The sequence below is a fragment of the Theropithecus gelada genome, chromosome 1 (genome assembly GCF_003255815.1).
Source record: "Theropithecus gelada isolate Dixy chromosome 1, Tgel_1.0, whole genome shotgun sequence".
Classification (NCBI taxonomy): Eukaryota; Metazoa; Chordata; class Mammalia; order Primates; family Cercopithecidae; genus Theropithecus; species Theropithecus gelada.
Window position 1 is genome coordinate 102266510 of NC_037668.1, and position 14601 is coordinate 102281110.

Genomic DNA, 14601 nt, shown 5'->3' on the forward strand with positions numbered 1-14601 from the left:
TCAGAAAGAAGAGGGCAGCACACCTTACAGGGCCAATGGGAAGTGGGGCCAGGGGCAGTTCAGGACACATACACTCAACCAGCAAGTGAGGAGCAAGAGAGAGAAAGAGAAACCATTATGCTGGCTGGGCGTGGTGGCTCAAGCCTGTAATCCCAGCACTTTGGGAGGCCTAGACGGGCAGATCACAAGGTCAGGAGATCGAGACCATCCTGGCTAACACGGGGAAACCCCGTCTCTACTGAAAAATACAAAAAACTAGCCGGGCGAGGTGGTGGGCGCCTGTAGTCCCAGCTACTTGGGAGGCTGAGGCAGGAGAATGGCATAAACCCGGGAGGCGGAGCTTGCAGTGAGCTGAGATCCGGCCACTGCACTCCAGCCTGGGCGGCAGAGCGGGACTCCGTCTCAAAAAAAAAAAAAAAAAAAAAAAAAAAAGAAACCATTATGCTAAAGCCTTTATTGGGTTCCAATAGGAATCCAACAGTTACACAAGTGGGTTTCCTGAGGGAAGTTCTAATTAATGGGTTTAGAGTAAGCAGGCACTAGCTCTGTGGGGCCTTGCTGTGATCGAGAGGGGTCACTGCTGCTTATCTGCTGCTCAGTTCGTGGTAAGCGTGGGCATCAGAGGAGCAAGCCAAGCAGATAATGTGTAGGAGATTGGTCAGGGTGGTGGGAGAAACTATAGGGAAAGGAGCAGACCTTCTGAAAGGTCAGAAAGCTCTGCATAGCTTCGGGGGAGAATAAGCTGAAGGTAGCTGTTCCCTGACCCTGAGCCAGGGGGCAAGGAGTAGGTACAAGTAAGTGTAGGGGAATTAATCTTAAACAGAGTTGCTTACTTATGTTGGCCAGGAACTGACCTTTGATCATCCGCATGCATGAGATTCCACGAAAGTGGAACAATAAATGTTAATTACCCACAGACTGTGTTTGCTCCAGGCTTTTGGAATTATGTCTACACTGAATAAAAGCAAGCAGCTCCAGCTTATCGGTGCTGCTGCACTTTAGCCACTAGAGCCCGGCAGACCCCTAGCTGCTCTTAACTGCATACCTATGTCTGAGTACTCCCTTTCATCCGTCGCTCAGTCAGGGTCTGCAGTACGGACCCAGCGATTATGTCTAGCTGTCCCATAAGGAGAGGGTCACCAGGAGATTGTCATACATGGCAGGTATCTGGATCAACCACATTGAGGAACTGGGAAGAGGCAGAGAATTAGAAACTGTGTCCCTGGTGACAAAGTCCTGCTTGTGGTATAAGAAAACTTATATTCGAAATGAATCCTGAGACAACATAAAATTATAAGAATCCACTACAGGCTAAAAAGCATCCATGAGAATGGGCAATTAGGGGACCTTTGATGTCATTTTCCAGAGAAATATCCCTGGAGTGGTGAGGTCTAAAGACAGATTGTAGCGGACTGAGGAGTGAATAGGAGGTGAGGAAAGGTAGAGGAAAGTTGGAGATGACTCTAAAAAATTGTCTATGAAGTTTAGAAGGAAGGACAATAGTTGGGGGGGACAATAATTGAGAACCGGTTGTTGAAAATAACTGGAAAAAAAAATATCAATCCTAAATCAACTTTCATGCCAATGTCTTTAGGATCATTTTGAATTGATAAGTCATAGACTTTGGAAAAACAATTTTTCCTCTAAAGCTTTACTAACACAGATTTTCCACTAAATGGAAATGGGTGTCATCCCAATACAGCTTCATTGTTCTTCTCTCTATAAATCTCAATAATAAAGGTGAGACGCAGGCATTGAGAAGAGAAAATTGTAGCTTTAAGCAAACTATAAATCTTACGGAAAACATTGGTATAAGCATGAATTTGAAGAAGATCCAAAGAAATAATAGAAAATAAATTACCACTTAAAGCAAAGAAAAATTTAATTTCCAAGTGTAGCTATTTATTCAAAGTCTGCTAGGTATGAGACACTATATTTGGTTTGGCAATTTCAACTGAGATTGATTGTCATTTTATTTCATCTAGAATTTACCCTATTCTATTTTCTCTTCCATGGGACATTTAGATCCTCTTTATATGGTCATTCATTTTTCTCCTTTATCCCTACCCAATGAGCTCCTTAAAATAAAAGATAGAGAGGGAGCTAAACGGAACCAAGTCAAATAAGTTAAAGTTATACTGTAGCAAAACCATTTAATAAGAAATAACAGTGAGGGCCTTTGCTATTATAGGCATTACTTTTGGAATTTCTGAAATTTTGAATAAGGTCTGGGTATTTTAGTTATAAGGATTAAATTTCAGGGCCTCAGGTGAAAAATCCTTTTACCAGAGTCAAAACTTCTTACACTTCATAGAGACAACTTGGGAACATGAGTTTAAAATTTTATCGAAGAGTTAATTACCAAAAAGATTACATTGTGTCACTAAGTTTTATAGGCATTCAGAAAATAAGTGATTAATACAATGGCCTATTTTCAATAGCTTTTCATGGAAAACATGGGAACTGAGCTTGGTCATGAGACTGGGTGTGTGGAAGCAGAGAAAGAGAAGGGGAGACATTGTAAAAAGAAAAAGCAGGCTGGGCGCAGTGGCGTACGCCTGTAATCCCAGCACTTTGGGAGGCCAAGGTGGGCAGATCATGAGGTCAAGAGATTGAGACCATCCTTGCCAACATAGTGAAACCCTGTCTCTACTAAGAATACAAAAATTGGCTAGGCATGGTGGTGCGCACCTGTAGTCCCAGCTAATCAGGAGGCTGAAGCAGGAGAATCGCTTAAACCTGGGAAGTAGAAGTTGCAGTGTGCCGACATTACACCACTGCATTCCAGCCTGGAGACAGAGCAAGACTCCATGTCAGAAAAAGTAAAAGCAGAATGCTTAAATCAGTATTTAAATTACAAGCTAGAAACTGGAGGAACTTCACTTGGATGTTTTTTGAGAGTCAACTGGTAAATAAAAATATCTGTAAAGGGTAATTCATATAGTAATCGTTCTATCGAGATAAAGAGATCTGACTTATTTTCTGTGCTCATAAAACAACCACTTAATGGGGGGCAATTTATAGTCCTTATCCTTCCATCAGTAAAAAGTACCAAGTTACCAGACCATATTTGAATCTTAGTTCTTTAATAATAATACTACTGACATTTATATATTTAATAATATGTAGATAGATATACTTTATAATAATATTGACATATAAAATACTACTACTGAGATACATATATCTCAGTATTATTGTTATATATGTATTTAAGTAGTAGCATTTAATATATATATCTCAGTATTATATATATTGAGTATATATAATATATATCTCAATAGTAGTATTTTATATATATATCAGTGGTATTATTATATACTACTATTATATTAATAGTATTATTATATGTCAAATATATATTTTTATATATCTCAGTACTATTATTAAATGTAATAAATTTATATAAATATATATTCTATACATTTAATAATATTAAATATATATTGAATAACAATAAGATAAATATATATTTATGTCAGTTATATAAATCTAAGTATGATACAATTTATATCCTTAAAATGTTTAAAGATTTATATCCTTTAAGTGTATTAAGATAGCTGTCATAAAATCTGTTTCTAATTTGCAATTTTACTAGTTATTTTTTTCTGAGAAAAAAACATCATGACTATATAGTCTCATTAAAAAAAATCAAAATAACAGAATATATACCATGGAAAAATGTTAATAATATATTTAAAACTCCAACCACAGGTCTTGAAATATAGCAAATACTTGGGATTTCCTGAAGATTAATTTGAAATCAATTATCAATAAATGTTTGATGAATTGAATTGTTTAAAATGTCTATCATATAATTAAGTCCTAATTATTGTTTATATTACCTTATTCCTGGTGGTATATACACCTTCCAAATTTTCACTTTAACTGTACTGGAAATACATCCAGTTTAACAATTATTGGATGCCTATTACCTACCTACCATAGTAGGGAACAAAATAGATTCAGTCTGTGACTTCACAGAGTTTTATGTAGTGGAAAGAGTGTAAAGTTGATTTACCAACTTTTTCAGGTGCCAAAGCAGAAGAACCATGAGTAAAATAACTTGATAGGTATATACTGAAGCCTACATGTTTATATGAGTGTACTTGTCTTAGTCCACATGGCAGACAATATACCATATTCCCGTTAGAGTGCTGGGAGATACTCTCCCCATCATTACTCCAAAGGTCATACAAATTAGTACATGTATTCTACTCATTAGCTAAAATCAGATAATTCTAACATGCATTGCTCTCAATGGTTAAATATTTGCTTGAATTTTAAAACAAACTAAGTAAAGCCTACAATTTAGTAATGATTCTGTATGGTTTCATTAAAACTTACATTTTGACAGTTTCTCAGAAAACCAACACTTCATAATTAATGAATGTTCAGCCAAAGGTTGACCTTCTGAGTTAACTGGAGAAGTGCAAACTTAGGAGGAAAAAAAATGGCTTTTGACTGTTTATTAAAGCCTAAGAGCTCTTATCTTTTAGAATGAAAGTTCTGGAAGCATGCCTAAGAAATTGGCTCTATAGGTTAACATTTGAAAGTCCGTTTTACATAAACATTCATGCTGTCTACTTTATGCTATATTTAAAATAAGAGAAATTGTAAAAAGCTTAATCTACCTTGATTGCTAGGGGCCTCCTTCAAAGGTTCCTGAGATTGAACTCCCAGGCATGTGAAGCCTAAAGATACCAAGCACTTGTTATAAATGGCTCCCGCATTCATTTTCAGTCTAAATCTATGGAACCTCTACTGACAGATGGCTTCTTCCTATCTGGGATTGAATTAGTTACTTTATTTACTTAAAGGTTAGTGTTAGTACAATCAAGGTCAGAGGAGTGGACTGGTAAAAACAAGATTTGATGTCAAACAGACCTGCATTTGAATTTCACTTCTGCTCCCCAGACACTCAGTTTCTTCATCTTTAAAATAGAGAGTAGCACCTCTTTCTGTGTTTTGGCATGAAACAGAGTAGACTGAATACCACTGATACACTTGTTTCTGGGCCTGATATATAATATTCCCTCAATAAAAGCTCATTGTGGTTTTAATTTTTATAATATAAAAACAACTCACCGTACACAGTGTGTATTCTGCTGATCATTAGTCAACAATATTCAAGTATAAACAAGAAACAATTGTTGTGAGAATGTATAAAATCCTATGCACCTGCTTATATTTGGACCCATCAGAAATTTCGAATTTTCCAATAAAAATTCCTTGTTTTATATGACAACTATTAGCATCTCTAATGCTATCCCCCCGAGTGAATAAATTATGAAATAAGCATGTAAAATAATAGTTTTGGCTCATATTCGCTCAATAAATTGTGTTTAATGGATAAATAGATGACTAAAAATTAACTATTTCAAACCATGAAGCACTCAGAAACAAAGCTTGAGGCAAGAGACTAAAGATTTAGTTTCCTATTGACACTGACTTGCTCTATGACCTTTAAAAATTTCTTAATTCCTGGTTCTCCATTTTTTTATCTTTAAAATGTTAGGGTTTGATATGTAATGTCCATAGTCCTTCCCTAGTTCTGTAGGTCTATGATTCACACAATTGAAGAAATATAACTTAAGAGGCAATTTGTTCATAGAAACAGAAGAGGTGACAGGACATAAGTCCCTTGAGCTCTTAAATTCCATCTTTCTGTTTTCTCTTCTAAAAGACTTTTGAAAAATTTTCAAAATGTGTATTATTTAACCAACTGAAGAATAGACAGTACATTAGCAAAGTCCACAATGAAAATGAACACATTTGAAGGAAATTATTTCAATCTGTTGAACAGAAAAGAGAGAGTAGGAGATAGGTTTTTAGGAGAGGAAATTTGAAATATCAGCAAGTTTGTTGTGAAGGGTAGCAAAATATGCTCCCCCAAAATATGCTACTTTGGCATATTGATTATTTTGAACTACAGAAAATTGAAAAGAAACAGATATAGAAACTCTTTGCTCTCCTTCTATTTGCCTAAAAGAGGGACATAAATTTATGAAGGATTCCTTCCTGTCTTCTCTACCAGAAAGGACAGAAGTTAATCACAAGAGATAACTCTAAACACTTATCAGCCCAGAGAAGTCACCAGAGGAATCTATATAACAAACTTTGCTAAAACTAACTTCTATTTTCCGTTAGTTTCCTCCATATATTTACCTTCCCCCAATTTGTTGCCAGTAGAAGTTCAAAGTTATATTTCTTTGTCTTATTACTGCTCTACAAAGTTATTGTAAATTTTTGTTAAGATTATAGGAGAGCCCAAGTTCTAACTGCTACTTTGAGTTACTCATCACTAAGCAGTCCTATTTATGTGCAATACACATGTTAATAAACTCCCGCTTGTTTTTCTCTTATTTATCTGCCTTTTTATCAGTCTAATTTATATGGCCTCAGCCAATAAACCTAAAATGGATAGAAAAAATATTTTTTTTGTCCCCTACAAATACCAATCTATGGCTTTCCATGATGACAATTGGCCAACAGTTCCTGGTAGAGTTTTTCATTTGTTCATTCACTTCTTTAACAAATATTTATTGTATGATTACTATTTGCATGACCACATGCTAGAGTAAGATTATAAAGATGAATCCGACATATACTTTGTCCTTAAAGAAATTTCTCTTTAGTAAGGATGTTAAGGCATGTATATAAATAGAAAAATGTTCTAAATTATATGAGTGAGTTATGTGAGATTTTTGAGGAGGTAATATTTAATTTCAGCCAGGCAGATAGCAATGAAGGGAGGGAAATTGAGGAAATCTGGGAGGAGATGGCATTTTAGCTGGAGATTAAGCATGCATATATTAGGCAGAAGGACATTTCTGGCTGAAGAAATAATGTGAACAAAGTCTCAAAGGAGCAGGAAGCTGGATGCAGTTTGACTCTACAATTGGGTTTAGGAAAGAGACGAATGAGAAATACATTTAAAAGGAACACTGTCAGATTGAAGGAACCTTGAATGTCATACTAAGGAGATTCAGTCTTTATCTTTCATATTAAAAAAAAAAAAAACACACAAGACACTGGAGGTTTTGGATAAGGTGGATGGAAGAAAATTGTGTTTTAGGGTGGCAACTCCTGAAGAAGATTTGTGCATGGTGGTTGTAAACTGAATCTTAATAGGCAGATAACTCAACTGAAGTTCTTAACCATAATCATTTTCTTGTCCAGGCTGCTGATGTGCTGTTGCAACATGGAGCTAATGTCAATATTCAAGATGCAGTTTTTTTCACTCCATTGCACATTGCAGCCTACTATGGGCATGAACAGGTAAGTCTGACAGTAGGATTTCCAAAGGTTAGGTGTTGCTTAAGTGTAGGCTTTTGTTGAATTGTCCTGTCTTCAAAGAGTTTATATTTAAAATATCTTTGAATTATTTTTGCCATATTCTCATCAATCCATCCTTGAGGAACTTGTAGATCCGTATAAGCATTACGGTTGTCATGCTATTCATTTTTGCTGATGAGCTTAGTACACAAAGAGGCAGAAGAGTACATTGGTAAGTGTGTGACCACAGGAATCAGTCAGCCTAAATTTGAAAAATCCCTAGTGTTTTGGCCAGGTATAGGTTATGTAATCCCTCTGATCTTAATTTATTCACCTACGAAATGGGGAAAGATATTAATATAACCTCATAGGGCTGCTGTTTGGATGCAATATAAATTGTTTGGCAAATGCTCAGTAAATGTGGCTGTGATGATGCTAATGGCAATAACAATAAAACAACTCATAAAGGCTCTATAAAAACAATTACTAATGTGCTTTATAATTTACTTTAAATATGTGATTCTATAACAGGTCCATATGTATAAAATGTTATATTCTGTAATAAAAAATAATATATATAGAAAGCTTTAAAGTTTTTAACATACTTTTGTTCAATTTATGATTTTATTTAACCTTCACAACTTTATGAAATTATTGAGTTGCCACATGATTGAGCTTATACCATGGCATTGGCACTATAATAGAACCTTTATCTTTTTTTCTAATTTTTCAACAACCCTGAAATTGGTTGTTATTTGCCCATTCCTTTTTTTTTTTCTCGAGACAGAATCTCGCTGTGTCGCCCAGGCTAGAGTGCAGTGGCGCGATCTTGGTTCACTGCAAGCTCCGCATTCTGGGTTCGCGCCATTCTCCTGCCTCTGCCTCCCGAGTAGCTGGGACTACAGATGCCTGCCACCACGCCCAACTAATTTTTTGTATTTTTAGTAGAGACGGGGTTTCACCATGTTAGCCAGGATGGTCTCGATCTCCTGACCTCGTGATCCACCTGCCTCGGCTTCCCAAAATGCTGGGATTACGGGTGTGAGCCACCGCGCCTGGCCTATTTGCCCATTCTTATCAATGGTATGCATGAAGCTCAGTCAGGTGAGGTAGCATGCCAGAGTCATGCAGCTATTAATAATAAATAGAAGAGCTGGAATATGTACTCAGTTCTGTCTGATCCTAAAGCCTATATTTGTTTTGCTGTACCAAAGTACCTCTTCTTATTCTTCTTCAACCAGTGAGAAAAATTATCAAGTCCAGACAATTTTCCTAAATGGAGAAGCCAGAATTCAAGGCAACATGTTCTAACTCCAAAGTCTGCTGATTTTCAACCTTACATATCAAAAGACAAAAATTGTATGTTTCTTTAAAACACTGTCCTTTGGCAGTGAGAATACTCAAGGAACTGAAAATAACCAAAGAGAGAGAGAGAGAGAGAAACAAATGTAACTGGATAATCAAATATAACTGTTCATTGAATACTCCATTTTCACTCTTCCACAATTTGTTTTTCTAGACTCCTTCAATTTTAGGATAGAATTATACCTTTTTACCTTCCTGGAGGTCATGCCACAGCACCACCTGAGGGTTCCAAGTTGAAGATGAAACTTATTTGTGTCCCTGTGCTCAATAGTCATTGTGGCTTTATTCCTCTGCTAGCTGGCATATGCCTGGACACTCTAAGACCGGTGAAGCGTGACCTATAGGTAGGAAGATTGCTTATTTCATTGATGTGCTGCTCAGAGTGCACTGGAGTGCAATGAAGAGCTGGGCACCGAAAATACTTTTAGAAGTACAGGCCCAAAAGCACAAGTAATGGAAAAATCCCATCATTTCCTAACCTCAGGCACAGACAGGATATATACAATGCATGTTATTTGTAGAGTCATCCTCTTTGACGATTAACCTCATCACCCAGCAGAAACATAAACAGCCTGTATGCATGTTGGGTGGAGAACTAAATTTGTTTACTTTCCCTGAAAATATAGTCACAGTCTTATAAAATTATGCTAAAATGTGGATGGCCCTTTTATGATAAGGGACTCACTTTCTGTGTGTGAAGGCAGCACATAAGTAATTTATGGAGGCTATTGTCATTTGCTAAAATATGCTGACAAGGAGAATGGTACATTCAATATATAAATGTACCTAATGTGCCATGTTCCTTGTCATTTGTTTATTTACTTATTTTTTAAGTGGAAGAGTAGATGTTTTGTACCAAGAGTAATGTTTCCTAGGTATGTAATAATAGTCCTTAATAGACAATCGATTTCAGAGATAGTTTAAATCTGTCTATTATAAAGTCACATAATCAGAATATATGGAGTCTGTTTAAGTGGAAATGTCGGCTTAGGCGTGCAAGGTTGTTGAAACTAAACTTCTGCTGTTCTGATTTCACCTGAATTAAGTCTTGATCTGTCCATTAGCCAACAAAGAGATAAAATGCACATGCTCCAAGTTGGGGCTACCACTTTTACTAACAGTTATTGAATGCCAGGCACTTTTCTGAGTGCTTTTCATGCTCTGACTTATTTAATCCTCACAACAACTCCAAGAGGTGGAAATATTGTTATTCCAACTTTAGCAACGAAGAAACTGAAGTATCAAAATGATAAACAATTTGTTCAAAGCAATATAACTGATAAATAGAAGCCTGATTTCCAAACCCTTGCTCTTGTCCGTTACACTCAATAGGAACTCAGTTCCCCACATTGTACCCAGCTAATATTTTACCTAGAATTTCTATCAAATGTCTACCATATTCTTGAGAGATTTATACTTGAGACATGTTTATTTGCTGACTCATGGGAAGTAAAAATAGTTTTAGAGCTTGAATTCACTTTTGTGCTGACACTTCAGTGGTCAAGACAATTGAGAGGGGTCAATTGCTATTTGAACCCTAACTGCTATTTTAAGGACTCAGGCACATCTTAACTTAACCTCTTAGTATCACTGAGATGACTTTTGAAATTCTCAGGAGAGGCAATGTCAAGTTTGCATAAATTATTTGGAAAGTTCTTAAGTATATATGCAAGTGACTCAAAGGAATTCCTAAATTACCTAAAACAATCCCAGGAAGACCCCTACCTGCTTCATCACTTTATCCTTCTCTGACCCTATGGATGTAGAGTCTCAGTGAATTGGAAAAGATGTCAGGGCTACTGTTCCTGTCTCCAATTCACTCACATATCCAGAAAAAGGCCCAAAACTCCAGTAGCAAGATGGCCAGTAATGGTATATGACTGAAGCTGCCATGAAAATCAAGAATCAAGTCAACTACCACTGACTCTGGCCAGAAGGAGACTTTGGAAGAGATCATTCAGAGAAGATTCTGCATGACTCTAGCGAGGGTTATTTATGTACAGTGAAGACCTACATTATGAAATTGACAAGAGAGTTGATACTAAAGAGAGCAAATGACAAAAGTAGGTTTTCAAGGTCAAAAAATATGGAAAGGATTTTTAAAAAATGTTTTCAAAGTTCCCTAGCATCTCATCTAGCCCCACATTAACTCTGAAACAGAAATGGTAAACAACATTTTCTCAGTTCACCAACAAAAACAAAAAATAACATTTACAGAACAAATAGTGTATGACAGTCATTGTGCTATGCACTTTAAACAAATTCCTAATCTAATCCTCATGACAACCCATGAGTTAAGTCTTATTATTATTCCCATTGCACATATGAAAAAACTTGGGTATAAATAAATTAACTAATTTTTCTCAAGAACACACAGCTGATATAAATCAGATTCTAGATTCGAATCTAGGACTATCTCAAACTGCACCTTAATTCTTAATCAGTATATGATATTACCCCTCAAGTTAACATAAGGTCAGTAGCAGGCACTATTTATTGGCTGCTTAGGCAAAACTATCATTTCAACTATTACCACTTTGGGCCATATATTTTTTTCTTTCTTGCAGACTCTTTATTTTACTGTTCAACCTCTCTCCTAGAGGCTGTGCTTAGAGATGCTCCTATCCCCATCCACTGTGTGTTAGATCTTGTTTAGTTGAAGCCACTCACGGTAAATCTTTCCCCTTGTCCAGGGATTGGTTTAGAAAGTTGCAAATGACCTAGTCCACACTGAAGAGATATGGGAAGAGGGTTTCTGGAGAGTTTTTAAGAAGGAATTTCTAGATTTAAAAAAAATAGCCGCTTGTTCCAAAAGGTAGAGGTCATCTCCTGCTGTACTCTGTGGACCTCAGTTTGTAGTGACTGGAGACGCTGCAGCTCTCTTGCTACCATGGGGTGATCCATCCTACTTGCTGAGCATGGCAGAACAGAATGATGGAAAGAACTTGAGTTATTAAGCTGTTGTATTAATCAACCCTAGAATTATTCCAGTTTTGGACTTCCTGCTAGGTGATGTAACAATAAATTTTTTGTGGTTTACGCCAGTTGGGTTTTTGTATACTGCCAAAAGTTTTGCATTATTGTTTGAATTTTGATACTAATTTCAAATGAATAAATCCTTTAGGTAACTCGCCTTCTTTTGAAATTTGGTGCTGATGTAAATGTAAGTGGTGAAGTTGGAGATAGACCCCTCCACCTAGCATCCGCAAAAGGATTCTTGAATATTGCAAAACTCCTGATGGAAGAAGGCAGCAAAGCAGATGGTAAGATTATATGTTTAAAAGACCTTTGCTATCATTTGCTTTATGCATACTTTTTACTTGTAATTCTCTTACTAGAGAATAATCTTGAAGTTGACTAATCCTGTAGTCATGTACTTATTTACTCCACAAGTCATAGTTTATCTTTAATATATTTATTAGGCCTACATGCAAATCCTTCTTTACATGTTTTAGCTCAATTCTTAATATATTAGGTGCTCCAGTGAAAGTAAAGTGTTCTCGTAGATAAATTAGTTGTCTTTGCTGTTGTTCACTGATCTTTTATAAATTGAGATATTATTTACTTCTAGAAAATTCTCAAATCTTAAGTATATAACCTGATGAATATTTATGTATGTATACATCCATTGAAAACCACCCAGATCAAGATTTAGAATATTTCATCACTCTGAAATTTTCCCTTATGCACTCATCTTAGGGAAATAGACTTTACCACCAAAGGTAGTTAATATTCTGACTTTTATTGCTATATATAGTTTTGTCTGTTCTTGAAGTTTGTATAAATTTATGACTGGCTTCTTTTGCCCAACAAGATGATTTGGACATACATCCATGTTGTTGTATGGATCATAGTTTGTTCTTTTATATTGTTGAAGATTACATGAATATACCATAATTGGTATATCCATTCTTCTCCTAGTAGACATTTTAATATTTCTAGTGTTCTTCTGTTATGAGTACAATTGCCAGTAACATTCTTGTTCAAGTCTTTTTGTGGACATATATGTTCATCTCTCTTATATATATATATGCACATATATATATGAGAGAATTGATAATTCGAAAGGTAATAATGCATATGTTTAATGTTTTAGGAAATTTCTAGACAGTTTTCCAAAATGTTTGTACTGTTTTAAAATCTTACAACAATATATGAGAATTTCAGTTGCTTCCCACAGCATCCCCAATATTTGATATTATATTACTACACTTTTTAATGGAGTTTGAGTGTGATCCATTTGGGGAAAAAAAGTTTTAGAATACATAGAAGGACTTCAGAATCAGTTGATGGAATAGAATTTCCTTTCATTTTTATTTTCTTAATTATAAAATAAATTTTGGAAAGTTGATTATAACTATTGAAAAATTTCTTTTTTTCACTTTTCCTCACAAACTTTATTTTTTGACAAAAATTCACTCAGAGTTGCATCTTGCCATTAAATTCTCTCAGGCATATCCAACATTCTTCCATTGACCCCCAAGAGACCCAATTAAAAGCCCAGCTGTAAGAACTGCTGGCCTTTGCAGCAGGAACAATACACATTTCCAAAAGGACACGGTTGTCAAATCTCTAGAACTGCCAGTTCCTTGGTCCAAAATTCAGATTGATATTTAGTTAATAAAGCTAACCAGTGTTTTTTATCTACCCATAAGGAATACACAAAGTCTCCTAGAGACAACTGTGGCAAGAGACTAGGGTAATTTCCAGTTTCTAAGTTGTAAACAGGGGCCACTTTATTTTGTAAAATTTAAGAAACATAGCTTGCATTGTTTTCTATATGCCAGTATGCAGTAACTCAGGCAGCTACTTTAGAGCATTATTATAAACAACCTATGTTGTTAGGATGTAAGGAATGCTGTTCCTTGGACCTTGTTTAAGCAGTCTCTTTCATTTTGTTAGTTTAGAATAGGCACAGGTACACCTGTGTGAACCACTGAACACATAATTGTGTTTTTGAAACTGCTTCACTTTTCCAAGAGGTCAGGAACTGCATCACTTTTTCCTTTTATTATTGATGCCAACCTTAGCTTTTTATTCCTCTGCACAACTCCAGAGCTCAGTAGTGTCAAAATGAATGTCATTTATGAACAGCATGTCTCTAGGATCAAAAGACTCCTCTGCAAAAGGCATTGAAATGTGTAATACTACAGCCACATCCCCCTTACATGCCAGCATCATATGATAGAATTTTTAACATTTTCTTTGTGGTGCATGCAAGTATTACATGCCTCCTACTCAACTATTTTATAAAATCAAGAGACAGCATGACTCAGATTTTTAAGTATTTTTATTTCTTTCTAGTACACGCTTGATATTTAAGTTCCATTTGCACTTCAACCAATCGCAAAAAAATAAACCAGAAGATCTGCTATGCCAATGGACACTGTGCAGGACTTATTATCAGTGAGTTCACTTATTCTAAAATGTAGCTAAGCCTCCAAATGATTTATTTTAGATCTGGACCCTGCCTGTGGTAAATGGACATAGCAGAAAGATTAAGTAAATAGCCCCAAAAGAGTACAATTTGAAATCCAGTATTTACAGTATGTTTCCATGGCAACAGAATGTCACAAATGAAAATAAATTCAGGTTGCAAAATTACTCAAAATGTAATTCTGAAAGCACTTTCTTTAGTTCAGCATGTTTGGAAGGCTGACCTATTCAGTTAGGTATGTTTTAAATCTCTGTTCTGCTTCTTTGTATCTCTTAGGGTAACGAAAAAGAAGTATAATGCCCCCTAAATTAGATTGAAAAGGTTAAAATATTGATGGACTGCATGAGAAAAAAAATAGTGATACAGTCTTCAAAATATACCATTTTGATAATGTTAAAAATTGAAAATTTTAATTTTAGAATTAATAATTTTGTCATCTTAATCATAAATGCTATATTTCTTTTAAATAACACAATCCTTGCAACTGGATGGAGCTGGATATTACAGAAAGCCACAAAAAA

General features: G+C 35.6%; 1 protein-coding gene across 1 annotated transcript in view; it reads left to right on the forward strand.

The window, feature by feature from the left end:
* LOC112632005 (serine/threonine-protein kinase TNNI3K) overlaps positions 1-14601 on the forward strand; it is a 310001-nt gene that overhangs the window by 97187 nt on the left and 198213 nt on the right. Inside the window, exons 6-7 of the mRNA XM_025397614.1 lie at positions 7183-7281; positions 11768-11906. Coding sequence (XP_025253399.1) covers positions 7183-7281; positions 11768-11906 — 238 coding nt within the window. The remainder of the gene's footprint in view (positions 1-7182; positions 7282-11767; positions 11907-14601) is intronic.